Source organism: Myxine glutinosa, chromosome 10 (assembly GCF_964187855.1).
Source record: "Myxine glutinosa chromosome 10, kmMyxGlut1.1, whole genome shotgun sequence".
Lineage (NCBI taxonomy): Eukaryota > Metazoa > Chordata > Myxini > Myxiniformes > Myxinidae > Myxine > Myxine glutinosa.
Window position 1 is genome coordinate 120,018,057 of NC_136270.1, and position 24,059 is coordinate 120,042,115.

Sequence of the window (24,059 nt, forward strand, 5' to 3'; positions counted from 1 at the left end):
AGCTGTCTTGAAGCCCTGGAAGAAAGAATGAGATTGAATTGATTGAAGAGAATGTGGAATTTGGTTCCACAGGAGGGAGAAAAGAGGAACGAATGAGTGGAGGTGAGCAGTGATCCTGGATTTTGGGAGTTTTCCCAGAAGGGGGTTGATGACAGATGAGGGGTTGGGGGACAGTTGGGATGAGGGTTCTAGCTCTTCACTTCACATGGAAAGGGCACAATTTACAAGCTTTCCTCTCCTAAGTCTTCACATTCATGACAAATAGTCACGCAAACATACTTTGAGCATTCCTTCATTTACCACTTCTGTGAAGTTTTTTTTTTTTGCTTCTGCTCAACATTCTTTCATGTTTGAAGAAGAACCTTTTGCTCATAAGATATAAAAATGTGCAAAACCTTCAGCTTCATACAATGTTTGAATTATTGACCATAAGTCTCAAGTAAGAACCAAGCAAACCGAATCAAGCGACCGATATTATGAGATTTCCATTTGGAAAACATCGAAAACCAAAGTGATAATGAAAAGGAACGAGAGAGTGGTTTTAAAACAAATGCAAGTCTTATTTAGTATTTTTAGTTATTTTTATATATTTAGTATATTTATATAATTTAGTTTTATATTTATTTTATATTTATTTTATATTTATATTTATTTTATATTTTATATTTTATATTTATTTTTATATAATTTAGTATATTCTTATTTAGTCTTATTAGTCTTAAAACAAAAACCAGCTAGATCCAAAATATCGCCTTGTTTGAACCGCCCATTTAAAATGAACAGCAGAAGGCTCACCTGAACAGGAATTCGCTTTCTCTTCTTACAATTGAGGTGAAACGGAGCTCGAATAAACCTGTGAGATAAAGCAAAATTAGAAAGTGTCAGTTTCTTCTCTGTATCGGACAAATTTAAAACCAAACCCACAGTATCATCTCAACCCCGATTGAATGAAGATGAATAAGCAAATGGTTAAAAGAATGAAAAGCAAGATGGATAGATCGATGGATGGATGGATGGATGGATGGACAGACGGCCAGACAGACAGACGGAGAAACGGACAGATGGATAGATAGATAGATGGATGGATAGATGGATGGATATAGATTGCATTCAGAAAGTATTCAGACCCCTTCACTTTTTTCACATTTTGTTATGTTGCAGCCTTATCCTGAAATCGTTTAAATCCATTTTTTCCCTCATAAATCTACACTCAATACCCCATAATGACAAAGAGAAAACAGGATTTTAGAAAGTTTTGCAAATTTATTAAAAAGAAAAAACTGAAATTTCACATTTACATAAGTATTCATACCCTTTGCTATGACACTTGAAATTTAGCTCAGGTGCCTCCCATTTCTCTTGATCATCTTTGAGATGTTTCTACACCTTGATTGGAGTCCACCTGTGGTAAATTCATTTGATTGGACATGATTTGGAAAGGCACACACCTGTCTATATAAGGTCTCACAGCTGACAATGCATATCAGAGCAAAAACCAAGCCATGAGGTCGAAGGAACTGTCTGCAGAGCTCAGAGACAGGATTGTGTCGAGGCACAGATCTGGGGAAGCCTACAAAAAAATCTCTGCTGCATTGAAGGTTCCCAAGAGCACCATGGCCTCCATAATTCTTAAATGGAAGAAGTTTGGAACAACCAGGACTCTTCCTAGAGCTGACCGCCCGGCCAAACTGAGCAATCGGGGGAGAAGGGCCTTGGTAAGAGAGGTGACCAAGAACCCGATGGTCACTCTGGCTGAGCTCCAGAGATCCTGTGTGGAGATGGGAGAAACTTCCAGAAGGACAACCATCACTGCAACACTCCACCGATCTGAACTTTATGGCAGAGTGGCCAGACGGAAGCCAAACAGTTCAATCTTGGTTTCATCAGACCACAGAATCTTGTTTCTCACGGTCTGAGAGTCCTTTAGGTGCTTTTTTGCAAACTCCAAGTGGGCTTTCATGTGTTTTTCACTGAGGAGAGGCTTCCGATAGATGGATGGATAGATAGATGGATATATGGATGGATATATGGACTGGACAGACAGACAGACAGACTAGATATAGACAGACAGACATAGACAGATAAATCATTTCGGTTATTTGATCGATAAAGATAAAGACATGAAATTAAATAAATGACCTCAACATGTTATTGTCATTCATTTCATTCATTGCCCTCTGCAGAGTACGAGAGCACGTAACCAATCCTGAACATTGTGATCTCTGAAAGATTACCCCTGAACAGGTTGGAAGTACTGTTAAGGTAGCCAAGATACCAGCACACAAATTCACGAAATGTGAAGTGATGTACCTTCTGGAATTTGTTTTGTTGGTAGGAGGAAGATTCATCATTTTCCATCTTAATGTGAGAAAGGTCTTCAGCATCCTAGTGAGAAAACGAAGGGAAAGTAGGAAAGACATGTTACTCTACACATTTATGTCATAATTCAATATTAAACGAGAACGGCACTCAGTGGCGAACATACCTCCGCCAGGTGAACAGTTTACGTTTTGTATCCCAGAGTAGACCAGAAAATCACAATACAGAATCGCATTTAATCAAAATCATCCGTCCATAACTTTTTGAGAAATTCTGCTATGTATAGTTTTTGGCCCGATCTCCCAATGGTGAAGAATCGCTTTTTAAAATTCTACTAGCCGGATCCGGATCTTCACCAAAATCTAATCATGTCGTCCTTGTCACATACGCTACCTCTCTGATAAATTTCGTCTGAATCCGTGAACAGGTTTATGAGATATCTTGTTCACAGACGGACAGGGGTGAAAACATAACCTCCATCCACATTTGGTGGCGGACGTAATTAGTTTTATTCATGCAAGGCTGGTCAGCTGTGGTTGTTGTTGTTGTTGTTGTTGTTGTTGTTGTTGTTTGTGTGCTCCTTCCGTGTCCTTCCATAGGGTTCCTGCTTTGGTAGAATAATAAATGTTTGTTTCAACCGCTGTGTGAAGAAACCATTAGCACTTCTTCTTCTTCCTCTTGTTCAAACATGGAAAGAGCCTTTTAAATCAGGCAAGCTTGTAATTCAATAAACACATTTTTTTGTTCCAAGTGAATCGATTATTAGCTTTTCAAACAAGTAAATTGATTATTACCCACGCGCTCGAAGCAAAATCTGCGGTTAAGCGGTTGGCTCATTTTGTTTGTCTGTCTACAAACGTCATTTTATGATCGAGGAACTAACTGATGTCAATTTAACATTGTATTTTGAACACGAATCAGAACATGAATTGGAAAACGAACCTGCCGTTTAGCAGTACTTTTTGTTTTTTGAATACAGAGTAAATCTATATATATAAAACACAGTTTGTGTGTGTGTGTGTGTGTGTGTGTCTGTGTCTGTGTCTGTGTCTGTGTCTGTGTGTGTGTGTGTGTGTGTGTGTGTGTGTGTGTGTGTGTGTGTGTGTGTAATGTTACCGATAGACTCCTAAACGGAGAGGCTTACGTGCTTGATATTTGGCATAGACATGGCCATTGAGCCTGGGACGAACATGGCCGAACTCAAAATATTTGACGATCCATATTTTTTATTCATATTTACCTCAGTGCATTTCAGCGAGGCATATTATGACCGGAATGGCAGAGCAGCGCACTGATTCCCTCAGAGCGATCACGTGATGTTCCTTGCCGCCATTAACTCAGTTACGCGTTCGCACGTATTTCAGAGCGAAAAGCGATTCCGTTTTTTCACATTTCAGCGAGGAACATTGCCATTCACATCACATAGGTTTTTTTTTCTTTCATCTTTAGATCCATATTTTTTTTCAGCGAGGAATATTACACACGGAATCTGAATCGGTGGCAGAGCAGCGCGCTGATTCGACGATTTGCGTGCCCTCCCCCCTCCCCCTCCCCCCCTACCCCTCCTCTCCCATCCCTCCCCCTCCCCCCTCTCCTCCCCTTCCCCCCTCCCCCTCTTCTCCCTCACGTTTATACACGCAATGCCGGGTACTTCCCCTCCCTCTTCTCCCCTCTTCCCCTCTCCTCCCCTCCCCCTGTTCCCCTCCCCTCCTCTTCCCCCTCCCCCTCCCCCCTCTTCTCTCCTTCCCCTCCCCTTCCCCCTCCCTCCCCCTCCCCCCTCCCCTCCCCCTCCCCTCTCCTCCCCCCTCCCCCCTACCCCTCCCCCTCTCCCATCCCTCCCCTCCCCCCCTCTCCTCCCCCCCCTCTCCTCCCCCCTCTCCTCCCCTCCCCTCCCTCTCCTCCCCTCCCCCTCCGCCCTCTTCTCCCTCACGTTTATACACGGAATGCCGGGTACTCCCCCCCCCCCCCCCCCTCTTCTCCCCTCCCCCCTCTGCCAATCGGCCCATTACTGGATTTTGTTGCAGGATGTGACCACAGTCTTGTCATTCTTGTTATTTATTTAAGTACGACAACCGAATACAAATGTACGACATCACATTGTTCCTAAAATCATGCCAAATATACCAGAATAGTTTGCTGTGGATAATAAATAAAACAATAAACAAACAAACATTCAAATACACACTTGAACACACCTCTCAATCAGTAGCAGATTTATGGAGTAAACTTTCTTGTTGGATTTTATGAACTCAACAGTTGGTTCTGAAAAACAGAAACAATGTCAATTCAACAATGTTTAAATGGTAGAACACAACAGTTCAATTCAGCACAGTAACCAGATCAATGGAAATCCTCATCAGATGCTGGAGGAGTTTCTATGTAAAAGGTAAATCTCGCAAAGATGGATTTTTGAAGAAGAAGTTTAAAACACACAAAGAAGTTGAAAAACGAACCATTTCCGTCGATGTATTTTGAGAGGCAGAAACAGAGGCGGACGATGAATGGAGGGATCCCATCCATCAGGGACCTATTCTGTAGAGACAAGTGTTGCACAAGCAGGTAAGAGGACCACAACCCTTCCCTTTTCTCCAAACTGCACAGTGATTCCACCACACGTATCCAAAACTATTTGGATTTGACAACAAGGTTATAATATAATACCCGAGCGACTTTTGATGCGGCCATGAAAAATGCAATTATGTGGGATGTTCAACAAGTTACTGATGCAAAGAACGATGGTACGTGCAAGTCAGGATAATCCAAGAAATAGAATTTTTTTCCCTTTTTCAAAATGCAAGGATACATGACAAGCCATGAAGATATTTATTAATTAATTATTGGAACAGATGCATTGTTCAGGATGCTCGCGTACTCTTAGCGAAAGATACCATTGGATCTTTAATGTCCACCGACTAATGTCAGCTGAGGGACACCCAGTTTAACGTCCTTCTGATGGACAGCACACAAATTGATGAACCACCCGACCTGCAAAATGGAAAGATGACAGGTTTTTGCTGGGTCGAGATTCAAACACAGGCTAGACAAGTGACCGTCTACCATTTTACCATAGTGACGTCTACCATAGACAAGCATTTTAAGAATTTCTGCTTGAATATCCAACTTTCCGAAATTTTTGGCCGAGTTTATGCCTCCATAATTAATTTACATGAATTTATTTATGAAGTATAAAGGTAGGCAGACCTGTTGATAAATTATAACAAGCCGAGTATGCCAGCAATTGTTGACGACAAATCGAACACAATGCTAACAGAAGAATGAAATATGAATGATCGTTTTAAGGCCATTTTCCCCGCGAGAGCGGGGGTTAGCCTTGCAAGCCCCATGACAATCATGGTTCCCTGTTTTTGAGGCAATGTTTTTTTTTATGGCCGGATGCCCTTCCTGTCACCAACCCTTGGTCACGCTCTTACGATGCGCAGGGATACGGTGTACCTATTCTAAACCGGGGTAAACACCGGGATCATTCATCCCAGCAAGCTGGTACTCAATTTGCCGACCTCGGAAGGATGACAGGCTGAATGAACCCCCCCTGGTGTTAATTTAGCGATCGACTGAGACTCGAACCCAGGATCCTAGGATCCCAAGCCAGCACCCTAACCGCTAAGCCAACACCAGGCTGAACATTTTTTATTTTGTTTTTGTATACTGAATCGAGGCTCGTGAAAGAGCTAACATTTACTTCACAAACAAATCAACCAGACAAACAAAATATATAAAAAGAGGGAGCGGAAAACAAGATGGGAGAGAAGGGGAAGCACACAAACACATTTGAGAGCAGGGAGATGTGTGGAAGGGAGAGGGCTTGGGGGGAGGAGGCGTGGGAAGGGGGGTGGGGGGGTGGAGGGAGAAGTATAAAACACAAGGACACCAAAGACTTCCAGGACAGAAGTTGGTATTTCAAAAAAGTGGAATTGGGGTGAAATTAGCGGGGGTAGAAAAGATCAAGGTTTTGAATGGGGGAAGATAAGAGATGGTGGTGAACAGCTGTTTTAAAGACCTGGAGGGTGGAGTGGGATTGAAGAGAGTGAGGGAGTTTGTTCCAGAGGTGGGAGTAAAGAGGAATGAAGGAGTGAAGGTGAGCAGAGAGTCTTGATTTTGGCAGTTTGACCATAAGAGGGTTGCAGGCAGATCTTGTGCGACCTGTAGGAATATTTGCGGGACAGAGCCCAGAGAGAGCTGGGGGGGCAAGGCCAGAGAGGAGTCGGTAGAAGATGGAAAGACCACCAACCTGCCTGCGGTGAGTGAGTGAGAGGCCCTTGGAGTTAGCTTCATCGCGGGAGATTCCAATGATTCTGAATGCTTTGGTTTCAACAGCGTGAAGACGAGCTAGGTGTGAGGCAGGAGCACCAGCCCAGAGGGGAGAGCAGTATTCCATTGAGCTGCGGATGAAAGCCTTGTATGTGGTGAGGAGCTCAAGTGTGCCAAGGAAGGACTTCGCACGATGGAGGATGCCCAGTCGGCGACTGGCTTTGGAGGCCAGATTTGAAATGTGGTTTTCCCAGGAAAGATCATGGCAGATAGTGAGACCCAAAAGCTTGAGTGACAGAACTTCTTGGAGAGGATTATTCAGAAAGTGGATGGGAGGGTTGTCCAGTCGGTCTTTTCGGAGAGACATCGTAAGAGTGTGAGATTTGTCAGGATTGAAAGACATGTTCCACTTGTTTGCCCAGTCTGTGATTTTGTCCAGGTCTGCAGAGAGTGAGGAGGCAGCAGACTGCCGATCTGAGGGATGAAGAATGGAGCGACAGAGAGTAGAGTCATCAGCAAAGAGATACAGAGGATTTTCAAGAGAGTCAGAGAGATCATTGATGAAGACCAGAAAAAGCACAGGGCCCAGAACACTGCCTTGTGGAACTCCAGCCTGAACAGGAAGAGGAGATGAGAGAAACCCATTCAGGGCCACACGTTGACTACGACTAGAGAGGAAGTCCGCCAGCCATGCGTGGAGATTTCCATGGATACCAAAAGAGGAGAGATGCGAACAAAAGGAACTGCGTTAATGCGTGAGGTTACATCGTGAAATTATTGACACTGTATGTTAATTAAATCCTAGTGAGAACACCCCTGGATAGCAATTCAACTCACCTTAACAACCGTGAAGTCCAAACGAATGTCAACCAAAACATTGTCATGATCCTCACATTCCCTGAGAACAGACATTTGACAATGCATTATTAGACACACCAAACACTTGCTGTGATTATTACCAACACTCAACATATGTATGCATATATATATATATATATACACACACACGAGTGGGTTCACATGCGGGAACCCCACGGGCATGGACGTCTTCATTTAGATGTTGCACATTCAGTTTTACAAAATGGGTACTGGAAATTTATCAGATCCACAAATGATGTAATCTACACAATTTATTTACTTCTGATAACATGTGAAATACAGTTTGAAATGTGTGATTACATCTCATGTAAAATGTGACTTCAAGAGCTCAAATCCTCTCACTCCCCACCCCCATCCCTTCCACATCACGCACACTGCACCAGGAAGTGGATCACCCACAGGGGAGTGGGTCTCACACACACACACACACACACACACACACACACACACACACACACACACACACACACACACACACACACACCTCGTTTTTTCATTGCTGTTCCTCATAATTCGGTGTCTCTCTTATTCACACACACACACACACACACGCACATGGGGGGGGGGGGGGTGGGGGGGGTGGGTCTCACATATACATTGGGGGGGGGGGAATGGGTCACACACACGGGGGGGGGGGAGGGAGGGAAGTGGGTCTCACACACACACGGGGTGGAGTGGGTCACACAAACACACACACAGGGGAGTGCATCACACACACGGGGTGGGGGGAGGGGGGAGTGGGTCACACACACACACGTACACAACTCGTTTCTTCATTTCTGTTCTTCACAATTCTGTCTCTCTCTTATTGTCACACACACACACACACACACACACACACAAACACACACACACACACACACACACACACACACACACACACACACACACACACACACACACACACGTACCTGATGGTGACAATTCTATTCCCGTATTTCTCCTTCACATTCTTGATATCACACATGAGTTTGGGATGACTGCAGGATTCTGCTTGATCTAGAATTGGCTGCAAAGTGGTAAAGACAGTTTCTCAGATTTTCTGACATCTCATCATGGCTTTTAGTAAGAACCTTCAAAATAGTGCAAATTGTCAGTAGCATATAATTTTTTTGTTACGTTGAGTAATTTTATAAAATGCAATCTCAAAAACAAATGGAAGAACAAAAACAAATGGAAAGGTTATGGTTAGAGATGTCAGGGTTATGGTTAGAGCCATCAGGGTGGGTCTTGTCTTGAAACCTCAATGAAAGTGATAAAATATTTGACAATGTTATCTTACTATAATTTACCAAATGTCCGTCTGTCCATTCCCAGGTACCGCAAAAACGGCTGAACCGATTGCAACGAAATTTTGGGTGGGTAATCCTGGGACCCCCTGGAGTAAAATGGTCTTGTATTGTTTTTCCAATTTTTCCAATTTTTCCAATTTTCCAGTTTTTCCAAACACAATGAAATAATATTTACCGATATGAACAGTGATGTGGCTTTTATTGAAATTCTACAAATACTGTTTAGATTTTGATGAGAATTATGAACCTGCCACGAATGCGGAAATGGACAGATTACGGCAATGAGTGGTTTGATAATATCCCAATAGAACCGTCATTTAAAACAAATTAAAATTTTGATAAAGTATCAATTGATGATTGGAATTGAGTGAATACAATTACGATTTTGAATTCGTAATTGTATTCACCCAACCGAACAGAACTTCACATCAGGATAAAATATTTGTTTATGTCACGAATGTTGTTAAAATTTTATTTTTTATATTAATGCTATTGGCTCACGAGTTATCAAACAGAGTGACCACTTTTGGTTCACGAGTTATCAAACAGAGTGACCACTATATTCGTCATGGGTGTGTGTCTGTGTGTCTGTCTGTCTGTCTGTCCGCAGCATAACTACCCAGTGATATCATCCAATCTTGATGAAACTTGGGTGGGAGGTTGATATCATGATCTAGTTGTGTCCTGCCTAGAGTGGGCGTATTGCGCCCATTGTGGGCGGAGCCACGCCCGAAAAAGATGTCTTTTTAGGGAGTAATCGAGTTCAAGCTACATCTTCTCCGAGGGAGTTGGTGGAATCTGACAGGGGTTTCGGTATTTGGTTAGGCCAATGTCACGTGTCTAGCCCCACGGAGCTTGATTTTTCTTTTTCGCCCCAAGGTCAAGGTCACAGGGTCACAAAATTTAGAAAAGTCGATTTTTGATGGTTTTATTACATTGTTCGCTTCCTGATAGGGTGAAATGTCGTACATGATCTTATTTTATCACATACATCATGAAATACAAGTTTTCCAAAAAATTTCAGAATCTTCAACCTTTGACCTTTGAAGGTCACTAAGGTCAAATTTTCAAAGTTGTCGGAATCGAACCGAATTTTCGGTATTGTGTAGCTAACTAACCTCATAACTGATTATACATTCTTTTCTATCTCATTTCAAGGTCAGTAACCTTCGTTTTGACATTTCCAGGCCAGCACCACACACAATTACGTACAGCTGGCTCTTAAAGGCCTGCGCACGCAGCGCATTGGGGCCCTTTGTAAATAGGCATGTACACCGCATGTCGGGGCCGACACCTGCCACGTGGGCCCCCGACCCCCCAGTCCGGGCATGTTTCGGTTATAGTCCCTCCTTTGTCATTGAATACTGCTCGCTCGTGAACCATCGTCATCTCCTGACTTGTTTAATTTGTGATACGAGTTATGCTGTTTGGAATGAAAAAAAAGAGATATCGAGTTCAAGTGAATGACAAAATGCCATGACGGTTTCTACTTTCTAAACGTGAAATTCCTTCCATGCTACCCTACGGTATTCACCAAGGGTAGTCACATGATAATATGTTCTATGGGTTAGCTCTTACATGAGACTCGATGTAGTATGCAAAAAAAAAAAAAAATTTGTTTGTGACAATGAAACACCGAGAAGAGCTTCATTTTGTGTCTCCCTCCAAGCCACCCAGGGAGAGTCCCGGCATGCCATTGCCATGAACAGTAACACCCTCCCTCGTTATGAAAATGAGGATTTCGTATTTTTTTGATCCACCATTGCAGGATGACTCAAGCGCAGTATGACTCATGAACAACACTTCTTCATTTGTATTAATTTTTAATATTTATGATTTTGATTCTCAACACCTGCCATCATTTGTTTGGAATAATTTAAGAGCAGTTGCTAATCGCAAAATAATATTTATACAAATAAAATATTTGGAAACTTAATAACATATGACAGATGCCATGCATGGTCACACTGCTGATTGGTCGTTGATGTGTGATGTTGCCTGCAAGGATGGAGTCTGAAAAGTAAAGGCCGCACGAAGACTCCGAGATTGCGTATGAAAGTGAAATAAATAAGTTTGAGGTTGTCGAGGAACCCCAATCAGGGCAGTTAAGGGTGGTGTTAATGATATCATTGGATCGTGTGCTATGTTAACGCTGGTGCAGAGTCATGATTGGATATGGAATAAAGTCAAGTATATCCATCGCATCTTTTAAACTCTTGGAATTCAGGAATTAACAGATATCCATGATTGATCATGATTGATCATGATTGAAAGAGTTGTAAAGGTGAGCATGGACATTGGTTATGAGCTTTTAACTTGATTCCAATCCAAAGCTACAAATCATCAAAATAAGGATCAATATGTATCTCATATTTATGTAATTATGTGCTCGACAGGAAAAATATAAATTGAAAACAGAAATTATCCCAGGACAGAATCTTGATGATCACTCGATAAGAAGAGCAGCATTTAAAGGCTCAGCACAAATAAGCTAAATTTAAATATGAATTTAAATAAACTAAAATCAGAACTGTAAAACTTAATCTCTTTTCACCATTAGACACGCACGACGCCGCACCCACAAATCCAGGGCAGCACCCATCAGCTGCTGATGTCATCATGGAGCTTCATGATGCATGATGCATTATGCATGAGAATTATGCACTATGCATGATGGTGGATGTCATCATGGCACTTCCTCAGCACGATGGATGATGGCGGATGTCATCATGGCACTTCCTGAGCAATATGGATGATGGTGGATGTCATCATTGCACTTCCTGAGTACGACGAATGATGGCAGATGTCATCATGGCACATCCTGAGCAATATGGATGATGGCGGATGTCATCATTGCACTTCCTGAGCACTATGCATGATGGCGGGTGTCATCATGGCACTTCCTGAGCAATATGGATGATGGCGGATATCATTATAGCACTTCCTGAGCACTATGGATGATGGTGGATGTCATCATTGCACTTCCTGAGTATGACGAATGATGGCAGATGTCATCATGGCACATCCTGAGCAATATGGATGATGGCGGATGTCATCATTGCACTTCCTGAGCAATATGCATGATGGTGGATGTCATCATGGCACATCCTGAGCAATATGGATGATGGCGGATGTCATCATTGCACTTCCTGAGCACGATGCATGATGGCGGGTGTCATCATGGCACTTCCTGAGCAATATGGATGATGGCGGATATCATTATAGCACTTCCTGAGCACTATGGATGATGGTGGATGTCATCATTGCACTTCCTGAGTACGACGAATGATGGCAGATGTCATCATGGCACATCCTGAGCAATATGGATGATGGCGGATGTCATCATTGCACTTCCTGAGCAATATGCATGATGGTGGATGTCATCATGGCACTTCCTGAGCAATATGGATGATGGTGGATGTCATCATTGCACTTCCTGAGCACTATGAATGATGGTGGATCTCATCATGGCACTTCCTGAGTACTATGGATGATGGTGGATGTCATAATGGCACTTCCTGAGCAATATGGATGATGGTGGGATTAAAAAAAAAAATTGCATACAAGATCGAGGCTCATGTAAGAGCTCACATTAATCACAAAAAGACAAACTGACACAAAAAGCGTATGATAAAGAAAGCGGGAGACAAGATGGGGAGAGAGAGGGAAGCACACAAGTACAACAGCAGAGAACAGGGACATCGGGAGATATGTGGGAGGGAGAGGGCTTGGGGGGAGGAGGCATGGGAAGGAAGGTATAAAATACATGGGCACTGCTTGGACTTCCAGGAAAGAAGTTGGTATTTCAAAAAAGTGGATCTAGGGTGAATTCATGAGGGTAGAAAAGATCAAGGTTTTGGATGGGGGAAGATAAGAGATGGTGGTGAACATCTGTTTTAAAGACCTGGAGGGAGCAGTGGGATTGAAGAGAGTGAAGGAGTTTGTTCCAGAGGTGGAAGAAAAGAGGAATGAAAGAATGAAGGTGGGCAGAGAGTCTTGATTTTGGCAATTTCACCAGAAGAGGGTTGCTGGCAGATCTTGTGCGACCTGAAGGAATATATGGGGGCAGAGCACAGATAGAGCTGGGGGAGCTAGGCCCGAGAGGAGTCGGGAGAAGACAGAAAGACCACCTACCTGCCTGCGGTGAGAGAGTGAAAGGTCCTCACAATCAGATTTGCCGCGGGAGATTACAATGATTCTGACAGCTTTGGTTTCAACAGCGTGAAGACGAGCTAATTGTGAGGCAGGAGCGCCAGCCCAGAGGGGAGAGCATTATTCCATTGAGCTACGGATGAAAGCCTTGTACAGTCACGTGAAAAAGTAAGTATACCCCATGTAAAGTTTTGACTTTTTCAATATATTTCAACATACAGTTATTTGATCTTCATTTCAACAATATTGATAGATAAAGGTGATATAATATAACAAATATCATGAAACATTTACATTTTGTCGTCCATTGTATAATTTAAATAAACATAAATGAAAATTTTGCATGTGGAAAAAGTAAGTACACCCTTGGCTCTTATTGGTGGTATTGCCCCCTTTGGCAGAAACAACCTTCAAGTAGGCGTTTCTTATAACTGTCTACCAGACTCTGACATCGACTGGGAGAAATTTTTGCCCACTCCTCCATGCAGAATTCTTTCAGCTGTGCGATGTTTGAGGGGTTTCTTGCATGCACAGCTCGTTTCAAATCCCCCCACAACATCTCGATGGGATTTAGATCCGGGCTTTGACTTGGCCATTCCAGAACCCTCCATTTCTTTCTTTTCAGCCATTCCTTGGTGGATTTACTGGTATGTTTAGGGTCATTGTCATGCTGCAAGTTCCCCCTTGGTTGAGCTTCAACTTTCCGACAGATGTACTCACATTATCCTCAAGCACCCTCTGGTACAATGAAGAATTCATAGTGGATTATATGATGGTGAGCTGCCCAGGCCCTGATGCAGCAAAGCTGCCCCAAACCATAATATTTCCACCACCATGCTTTACATTTGGTATCAGGTTCTTGTGGTCAAATGCTGTCTTTGGTTTTTGCCAAACATGTCTTCTGGTACTGTGGCCAAATAGCTCTACCTTTGACTCATCTGTCCAGAGCACATTGTTCCAGAAGAGCTGGTCTTTGCCGAGGTGTTCATTGGCAAACTATAGTCTTGCCCTGATGTTCTTTCTGGACAGCAAAGGTTTCCTCCTGGCACACCTCCCATGTAGATCAAATTTGTGCAGCCTCTTTCTAATGGTAGACTCGTGCACTTTGACATCAACAGTGGTAAGAGCTACCTGTAGGTCCCGTGATGACATTCTGGGGTTCTTAGAGACTTCTTTCAGCATCTTGCGGTCTGCTCTCGAGCTAAACTTGCTGGGGCGGCCTGGCCTGAACAAGTTGGCAGTTGTTTGGAATCTTCTCCACTTGTAGATGATCTTCCGGACAGTCGAATGATTGATTTCAAATTGTTTGGAGGTCTTTTTAAATCCCTTCCCAGACTCGTAGGCATCTATAACCTTCTTTCTGAAGGCCTCAGAGACCTCTTTTGATCTGGGCATGGTGACGCCACACACTTCAACAACAAAGAACAAACCAAACTAAATGTCTGAGGTTTAAATAAGACAGGTTCCTCCAAGATCGTCTCTAACGATGTTCTAATCATTTGCACCTGAGCTGGTGCACCTGATTCGAATTTTAGGTATTTGAAGTAGTGATAAATGTAGGGGTGTACTTACTTTTTCCACATGCGAAATTTGCATTTATGTTTATTTAAATTATACAATGGACTACAAAATGTGAATGTTTCATGATATTTGTCATATTATATCACCTTTATCTATCAATATTGTTGAAATGAAGATCAAATAGCTGTATGTTGAAATATGTTGAAAAAGTCAAAACTTTACATGGGGTGTACTTACTTTTTCACGTGACTGTATGTGGTGAGGAGTTCAGGTGTGCCAAGGAAGGACTTCGCATGACAGACGATGCCCAGTCGGCGACTGGCTTTGGAGGCCAGCTTGGAAATGTGGTTTTCCCAGGAAAGATCATGGCAGACAGTGAGACCCAAAAGCTTGAGTGACAGAACTTCTTGGAGAGGATTGTTCAGAAAGTAGATCGGAGGGTTGTCCAGTCGGTCTTTTTGGAGAGACATTGCGAGAGTGTGAGATTTGTCAGGATTGAAAGACATGTTCCACTTGTTTGACAAGTCTGTGATTTTGTCCAGGTCTGCAGAGAGTGAGGAGGCTGCAGACTGCCGATCTGAGGGATGAGGAATGGAGCGGCAGAGAGTGGAGTCATCAGCAAAGAGATAGAAAGGATTTTCAAGAGAGTCAGATAGATCATTGATAAAGACCAGAAAAAGCACAGGCCCAGACATTGCCTTGGGGAACTCCAGCCTGAACAGGAAGGGGAGATGAGAGAAATCCATTCAGGGCCACACGTTGACTACGACCAGAGAGGAAGTCCGCAAGCCATGCGTGGAGATTTCCATGGATACCATAGGAGGAGAGTTTGGTAAGCAGAACGGGGTGCCAGACCGTATGAAAGGCATGTGATATGTCAAGGGAGACAGCTCTGATTTCCTGTTTGGCATTGAGGACCTCCATCCATTGTTGAGACAGCAGCAGCAGCATGTTCAGAGTAGAATGACCTGGTCTGAAACCAAATTGATGATCAGAGATCAAGCCATTGGAGAAGAGGAAGTATTTGATATGAGAAGCAATGATGGATTCCATGACCTTGCTGATTATTGGGAGCAGTCTGATTGGTCTGTAATTGCAAGGATCTGTTTTTGCACCTTTGTGTGTAAAGCGGTAACGTTGGCTGAGTTCCAAGCAGATGGCAGATGACCTTAAGCAAAAGAGAGGGTGAAGAGAACAGAGAGAGGGTGTGAAAGAGCAGAAGAGCAGGATTTTAGGAGCCATGGGCTGATGCTGTCTGGTCCAGTTGCAGAATCATAGTCGAGGTTTGACAGAAACTTCTCCACCTTGTCAGGAGAGAAAGACACAGTGTCCAGGAGCAGCTGGGTTCGACTGGGTACGGTGGGTACAGAGAGGGACGGGTTTAGGACACAAGATTTTGAGGCAAACAGAGTTGAGGCATTCGGCTTTGTCACATGCGGTGTCAACTGTGTAGCCATTTGAGGAAAGGGAGGGGATGGAGGGGGAACAAACACCAAAAACAGATTTGACCAGATGCCACCAGGATTTGGAGGAGGGAGACAGGTTTGAGAGTTCAGTCTTGAGAGTGGAGAGATTATGCTTTTCCTGGCTCTCCTGAGTGAAGGCCCCAGATGTTTGAGGTCCATACCGTTAAAGAAGAGGGAGGGGGAGCATCAGGTATAGGACAGGGGAGGGGAGGGGTAGGGTAAGTTGAGGGAGGAGAGAGGGAGGTAGGGAGAGCTGTTGATAGTGTGTCAGAGATTGCAGAAGAGTTAGGAGAAAGGGAAGGATGAGGAGGGCAAAAGGTTTGATGGTGATGGGATGAGGCACAGTGAGGTGTTGCTTGAGGGGAGGCAGAGCAATGTAGAAGGTTGGAGGAGGTGGAGGTATGAGATGGAAGGGAGACGACGTGGGGAGAAGGCAGCTTTGAGGAGGCGAATTGGAGAAAGATGGTAGAGGGGGGGGGGGGGAGGAGATTTGAAGGGTAGGGGTTGGGGAGGAGTTTTGAAGGGGAGGCGTGAGGGGGGGAATTTAGAAAGTGGATGATTAATGAAAAACGAACATTTATAACAAATTGGGTTTGTTGTGATTTTCAAATCAGAGATCCGTTTAAAAACAATAGAGGAGGGGTTTAATGAAAGTGAGTTTAGAGAATGTTGAAAGGAAGAATTGGAAGAGATTGAATGTTTTTTTGAAGTGGAATGAATTGAAGAGTAAATTGAAAAAAGCCTTTTAAATAGGAAGAAAAACAGCGTGTTGTAATAAACCAATGAATAAAACACTGCAGTGGAAAGTTTAAACATATTTAAATAATATTTATACAAAACCGTGAAAAAAAATCTGGGAAAAATCCCTAGGTGAGGACGTGGATTTGAGAAAGAAGGAGAAAGGGTTGAATGAGTATGGATGAAACTAGAGTTGGAAAGGCTGGAGAGGTAGAATAAAAAGGAGATAAAGGGGGTGGGGCATAAGGTGAGACAAGGGGGCGAGGGAACAAGCACGTGTCTGCAAGGAGAAAAGAATTAATAAAGAAATAAAAAATTTTTTTGTATTTAAAACGTTAGACAGATGTTCGTGGGAGGGAGGGGGAGAAAAGAAAAATCAAAGAAACAAGCAAATACAGCGAGGGAAAGAACTTATATTCACAATATACCGACGGGGGGGGGGAGGGAGCCTAGAGAGACCAGGCCATGCACGAGGTGCGAACAAAAAAAAAAAATTACACACAAGTTTGCAATAATTACAAAACCAAAACCAACTAGAAACACACAATAACACATACGCAATAAAATAACCAGTGGAAATTTGACAAAGACACAAATGGGAAATACTCAAACTTTGATGCCGTGGAGGGATTGAAGCAAGCCTCCTCGCTCGAGGGACCGGGAGTGGAAGTCGAATTTTGAAAAAGCGGAAATTCATACGCATTCACGATATCCGTCACTGTCTGTCACCTGATATTATGGTGTCACTGCTTGCCTTTCATGCAATCTCTGGCTGCGACACGACAATGTACATTGGACGGCACACAAATGAGTTGCTTAACGCCACGATGAGAAAACAACACTGGTGGAACATCTTGGAAAAGTCCCCTTGACTCAATAATCTATCACGGCAAAAGAAAAGTTCTTCTGCAAGGTGTACAACACAAATGGCAACTCAGTTGACGATGCTCGTTGATGGCTTTGGTGAAAACCAGACAGCCAGATTGTCTTCCTCCAACAATCGATGCAATGCGGCAACACATCAAAAGAGCCCACTATCGGGGTCAGTGTGGGAACTGGCCTGCAGCAGCACGCTCCATCCAGCTGATGCAACAATTTGTGGTTGGCAAGGAAACCAGCGACCCATCTCAGTTGATACCAGTGCTAACGAAAATAGACTCGGTAGAAGAGGAATGCTTAGATGTTGTGTCATGCAGCTGCAAGAAAGAAATGTGCAAATTTCACGTGCGCAAGTGACAAAAATCGACCGTGCAGTGTTGCTCGCGCTGTGGTGCCATGATCATGGCACATGCATGAACAGACAATGCACAAATTACTTGCTGTGCACTGTGAACTCTAAAGTACTTGATGTGCAGTCTAATTTCATGTTTTTTTTTTAAATTGAGACCTAAATCCCCATTTCCAGCATTTAAATTCCATCTGCATCATCGGGAGAAGCCAAGATTTGGGTCAATTTATTTTAGTGGCCATCTTTCCCGCCATCTTGAATTGTGGGCTTCCTGCTATAAATCCAGCTTGGCAACAGTGATTTTCATAATCAGCAAGGTCGATTTGGTCTTGAAAAATATGATACAAAAAAATGAACATGACTTGCCGCTTACATTGCACAGTGAAAATCAGGGTTAGGCATTCGGCTTCGTGCATACATACGTGTGGCGTGTCTGCATTTTTAAAATTACATTTTCTCGGGCAACCGTTGGTCCGATTAACACAAATTTTTACCATAAGAGCGCCTCCGCCTGTAGAATGTTTAGCTCACCTGGAACGAATTTCAGGGGAGCTTATGCGATGGTGCATTGTCCATCTAGTCCATTTTTTTCTGCCCAGTCTAACTATTAAAATGAAACCTTGCAAGTCAATGACGTATTTGTTATTTTTCACTAATGATGGACTAAAAAAAAAATCTCTTATCTTACCAATTCCAGCTTCTTCAGGTTCCGCTTCTCTTCTTCAGGTTTATATTCAAGTGGTAAAAGAGAATTTTCTAAAGAGTGAAAAACGCAAATTAGAAATACAAATAATTATGTAATACAACATTACAAATCTTAATGCAAAGTCAAATCATGAGCAATTATGTGATTCATAAACAGCCACTCGTGACAAGTTCACACAGTAGCCAAACACACTTTCAGCCAAAGTTCACACACACACACAAATATATGTATATATATATAATATTGCTACGGTTTTGAGATTTGCACATATTGATCATTAAAGGTTAAAGGGTTGCCCCCCCATAGTTAGTCCACGAGCAACACGTAGGCCACCTTGTAGTATTAGTTATGTCATAGTATGTGTAAGTATAGGCCATTTCCCCTATTGATACCTGCGTTGTGTAAAGACATGAGTTAAGGTCCCGGTCATTTTGCGTCCACCCTCCAATTCCACCTCCATGGGCATAATTGATCCCGTGCCCCATTTGGCTGACCCACTCAGTTTGTTACGCTTTGGCTGCCCGCAGCATTTGTTACGCTTTGGCTGCCCGCAGCATTTGCTGCCCTTTGCTCGCTCACTAGTCGAGTAACACGAGGTAGGCCTAAGAAGGAGGAGCGCGGGGTCGGGGTGGGGCGGCATCAAGGCGGAGTGTCAGAGGCGATGACAGTAAGAGCCACCAGCCAACCAGGGCTCTAACGGCATGGCGTGAGGGGGCGTGGAGAGGCGCGTCTGGTAAGTGCGAGAAGGTTCGCAGGGCGTGCCTATATAAGTCACTGCACAAAGCCCTTGAACAGGACTCGCGTGCACGTGGCAGTGGTGAGAGGTCTCGCAGAGAAAAGGACTTGCTACCGGAGGACTAGCACTGGAGGACTGAGAGAACTCGCGGGCACACGGTATTGGTGAAAAGATTTGTGTGGAGAGAACTTGACTCGCATCACTCGCTTTGAGGCATTGAACTGTAACTTGCCATCGTATAACGTACGCGCCAGAGGAGAGGAAGAAGAGGCGTTGAGTACACGGCTGCAACCAGACGCGCCGGTGGCGAATAGCGCCTACCTCAGCCACGCAAGTAAACGCGGTAATAGCCGCCAGTGATCACCGCTAACCACCGAAATCCGCTCCCTACCAAATCGCCCCGTATTAACCCTTGTGCGCCAAACGACACACGGAGAGCTCCTGCCTCTCTACTTACCATCTGCACGGGACGAGCCGGAGACCGGAGGGAGCTGCACGGGAGCCATCCTTGGACGTGGACCATCATCCTGCAGCTGCAAGCCCCGTGTGAGTGTGTGTGTGTGACGGGCCCGTTTGTCCTGGGTAGTAAGTAAGACTGTTTTTAAGGCTGCACTGTGTCCCCTTTTTCTGAACCATTGTAAATAGTGTAAATAAACCTGTTCTTCCTTTTCTTCTGAATTCGACCGCTTTTGTGATTTATCCATTGACTAAGCGTGGCACGAATAAGATCGCTAGAACCGGGGTCACCATATAAACAGCACGGATCGCGTGTACGCACCGCTCGGCGTCTCAAAACGCGTGATTCGTGCGGGGCTTATTTCCTCGTTTCAGGGCAGCGCGAGTAATTAGGTAATAGCGAATTCTGGGTCCTAATACCCGATTTTGCGCTGTCCGGGAAGGACGTCATAGGTCCCGGGTCCCGCCAGGCCAGTCAAAGACAAGGGGACTAATCCCCCTTTGGTAAGGGGAGAAGGCCGGCGTCAAGATCCGCAACAATATATATATATAACATATTGTTGCGGATATGGGATTGGCATCCATCCATATCCGCTTGTAAATATTCCCCTATTTCCTCCATACTTCCCAACTATCCCCAATCCCCCATTCCCTAGTCCCATTTTCTGTAAACAACACTCTGTAGACCCGACCTCCCCCTATTTCCCCCATTAAATGTCGCATCCAGGTCCACCGCATCTCACGTAGACAACTATAGGACATCTTGCTAGTTATTCTTAGTCTATGTCAGTTAAGGACTCGTTTCCATTAATTCTGACTCTTCGTTGCACCAGAATGTGATTGTATGGCACCGTTAGGAAGTTTAGGACCTCCCAATACCTCCCCGCAGCTCTTCCTCACGGTTCAGCAACAACAACAACAACAACAACGGCGGCGGCGCGGGGAGTGTGCGTCCTCACTCCGGCTTGGTTGGTAGGGGGTGTTGGGAGTGCACCATGCCTTTCCAACGAGCCGCCATCGAGCATGTGCTCGACGGGGTTACCAAGTAGGGGCTCGCTGTCAGCTCCTCGTCAAGGGCGGAGCCCGGTAACCCCCGCACCCAATAGAAGCGGCGGACCGATCCCATCTGGGGCGGAGCCAACGAGCCGAGGGCGTGTCACTCCCCGCTGAGCATGCGCAGAAAGAGGGAGGTGACGTCAGATGCGCACTGAGCTTGGAGAGAGAAGGACACCACCTCCGAGCGCTGTGACACCTCCCCGCATCTCTGGACTGGACCGTGCGTTATCCTGTCCCTGAGCCAAGGTGCACCTTGTGCTATCGACTGCCTGTCCTTCCCTGCCATCAATCCCTGTGTAAGTCAGTCTTGTTCCGTTTGTCTGTGGTCTGTCTGGGATAGATAAGATTGTGTCTAAGTGCCTATCTCTTCTGTGTCTTTACCTCATTACCTTGTAATCTACCCCTTTTCTCCACCACTAATTATATCCTCCTCCGGAGGTCTTGAGAACTGTACCCCTTGCGTCGTTTCATTTATTCCAGTCGTTGTGTCCTTTCCATCATTGATTTAGCGTAGCGCGATTTGGCCAACGTTCGAGTGGAATCGGGTGAGTTGGGGGTAATCGGGTAAACTGTGCGAACACGGCGGCCATTCCGCTCGGTCAAGCAACATCTTAAGCCGTGTCAGTAACAATTGGTGTCGGGAAGTGAGATTGGACCCGAAGCGCGCTTAACGCGCTCAAAATTACAAGCAGTTGGAAATTGTTTTGTTTTACAAAAAAAACCCGAATTTTGAAGGTCGCGCTATGGCAGATCAAGACGGCTGGGTTCCGGTAGAGGAGAGTGAGGCAGGGTTGATCCAGGACCAAATTGAGGGACAAGAGGAGAGCGAAGCAGTGAGGACGGCAGGTTCGCAAAATGGCGTCCTCGCGCACGAGGCTTCAGGCGCGCAAAGTGGCGTCCTCGCGCACGTGGGTGTAGCGGCACCAAATTTTGCCGCGCCCGTGACCGTAGCAGCGGCCGCAGCACCAATGAACTGGGGCCTATTCATGCAGCAGATGCAAGCCTTCATGGTCAAGGCGGATGAGGAGAGGGAAGAGAACAGGGGGATGAGAAACCAAATTTTAGGAATGGGAGACCAGGTTGGAGGTTTGAAAAACAGTATAGAGGCTCAGAGTGAGCAAATGGGGGTAATGGGGTCCAATAGCGAGAAATTGAGGGAGGACATGGGGGCCCAGATCGGAGGGTTAGGGAGTAGAATAGAGGGATTAGACAATAGATTAGGGGAAATACAGGAGGGGTTAACGGGGGTGGAAAATAGAATGGCTGCCCAAGAGAATCAGATAGAGGGAGTGAAAAATGGGTTAGAGGGGTTAGAAAACAGTATGGAAGGCAAATTGAGGGACATGAGGGACCAAGCGGAAAGGGAAGTTAAACAAATGGGGCAGCAGATAGAGGGGGTCAGAATGGGGGTAGAAACTAAATTGGATGCTCACAGGGAGGAAATGGAGCAGATGAGGGTGGCATCTGGGCAGGAGATGCAAGTGATGGGAGAGGAGATCAGAAGAGGTGTGAGTGAGGAGGTCGGAGGAGTGCGCGAGGAGGTGAGGCACTGTAAGGAGCGCATGGAGAAGGAGGTGAGAAAGGGGACTGTAAAATTGCAAGGTGGTATAGAGGAGTTGACGCTGGGAGTAGAACAACTGACAGTGGGACAAAAGGAGTTGGGTGACCAGGTAAAGAAGAACACAGCGGTAATAGAGGGTTTAAAATCGACACAGAAGGAGATGAAAAAGGACGTAGGGGTAATTAAAAAAGAGTGTCAGACGGTACATGAGGACCTGACGAGGAAAATGAACAAGGTGGTAGAGGTGATGGAGGTTAAAGAGCGGGAGGTGCGGGAGCACATAGAAAAAAATAAGGTGGAGTTAGAGGAAGAACTTAAGGGGGCGCACGAGGAGATGAAGAAGGTGAAGCAGAAATTAGAAGAAGTGGAAGAAGGGGTGAGCGAAATTAAGAAGCGACGGAGAGAGGATAAGAAAGAGATAAAGGAGGAAGTAAAAGAATTGGTCCAAAGTCTGTGTTCGGATCGTGATGATGTGCTCATTAACCGGATGAGGGATTCGCAGGTGATGGAGGAGAAGCGAAGAGAAAGAGGACCCGGTGTAAGTGGTGACCAATATGGTCGTGCGTATGATGCGCCAGGTGATTTAATAAGCTTGGGGGTCGAGATGGACCCGGGTGTTCGTGAGAGGCCGTTGGTGAAGTGTGCGACAGGTCTGGTGTGCGAAAAAGGAGGTGTGCGAGAAAGTCCGACTCTGGGGTGCATGGGGAAAGAGTGCGCTGTCAAAAGTAAGGAAGAGTGTACACCTGTGGTGAGTGTTACAGAGGATGTAACGGAAGAATGCACGCCTGTGGTGAGTGTTACAGAGGATGTAACGGGAGAGGATGCGCGAGCAAGGTGTGTAACGGACGGGTGCATGGGGAAAGAGTGCGCTTGCAAGAGTGGAGGTGAAAGTAGTGAGAGTGACACGGAGCGTGAGTTGGTTGTGACAGGTGAGCGAGGATGTACACCTGGCATGGAAGGATGCACACCTGGAATGGTAGAGCGTGTGTGGGAATGCACACTTGAGTTGGTCGTGAGGCACGTGGTTGGGTGTGCGAGTGAAAGCACACCTGTGATCGTCACAGAGGAGGTGACCGAGAAAGGGGCGCGAAGAGGTGTGTTGGTGAGGTGTGCGAACAACGAATGTGTGCCAAAGTGTTCGGTGGTCAGGTGTGTGACCAAGGCTGTGAGTGGAATGAGTGTACCTGGGTGTGTTAGAGAAGGTACGACGAGGAGCATGGGAACAGCTGGATGTATGGGCAGGAAAGGGGTAGCGTATGCGTGTGAGCATGCAGGTGAGGCATCGACGGTAACCGGGTTAGCGGTTAGAGCGACTTATAGCCGAATCGGGCCCTCGGTGCGTGCCGGGCTTCGCGTGCCGCGAGAACCAGCGGGGATCCGAGCCACGGCGGGTTCGAAAGGACCGCCGTACGCGATCCACGCTGGGCCTCGCTTTGAACGGCCGCGTCCGTGCTCCACGAGGCGGAGCGAGCAGCCCGATAGGAAGGGTCGTCATGGCGACCACTTTTTATTGAGACGTGCCGGCAGGTCGAGATCGGGACATTGGATGGCTCCACGCCGAGGTGGTGCGTGGGATCTCGGCCCGGGTAAGCCCCCGTCCCTGCCCCGAATGCGGGACGTATCCAGCCGCTGGCACAAAACAACCCGCATTCATGGCTTGGCTGTACGAAGCCGAGCTTT

The 24,059-nt window shown here is 45.3% G+C and overlaps 1 protein-coding gene across 1 annotated transcript in view; it reads right to left on the reverse strand.

The window, feature by feature from the left end:
- The window catches only part of LOC137433678 (uncharacterized), a 129,096-nt gene that overhangs the window by 80,968 nt on the left and 24,069 nt on the right, over positions 1 to 24,059 (reverse strand). The window contains exons 9-15 of the mRNA XM_078785227.1: positions 18,553 to 18,620; positions 8,379 to 8,476; positions 7,426 to 7,486; positions 4,773 to 4,851; positions 4,515 to 4,581; positions 2,311 to 2,385; positions 796 to 853 (exon numbers count right to left, since the gene is read on the reverse strand). Coding sequence (XP_078641353.1) covers positions 796 to 853; positions 2,311 to 2,385; positions 4,515 to 4,581; positions 4,773 to 4,851; positions 7,426 to 7,486; positions 8,379 to 8,476; positions 18,553 to 18,620 — 506 coding nt within the window. The remainder of the gene's footprint in view (positions 1 to 795; positions 854 to 2,310; positions 2,386 to 4,514; positions 4,582 to 4,772; positions 4,852 to 7,425; positions 7,487 to 8,378; positions 8,477 to 18,552; positions 18,621 to 24,059) is intronic.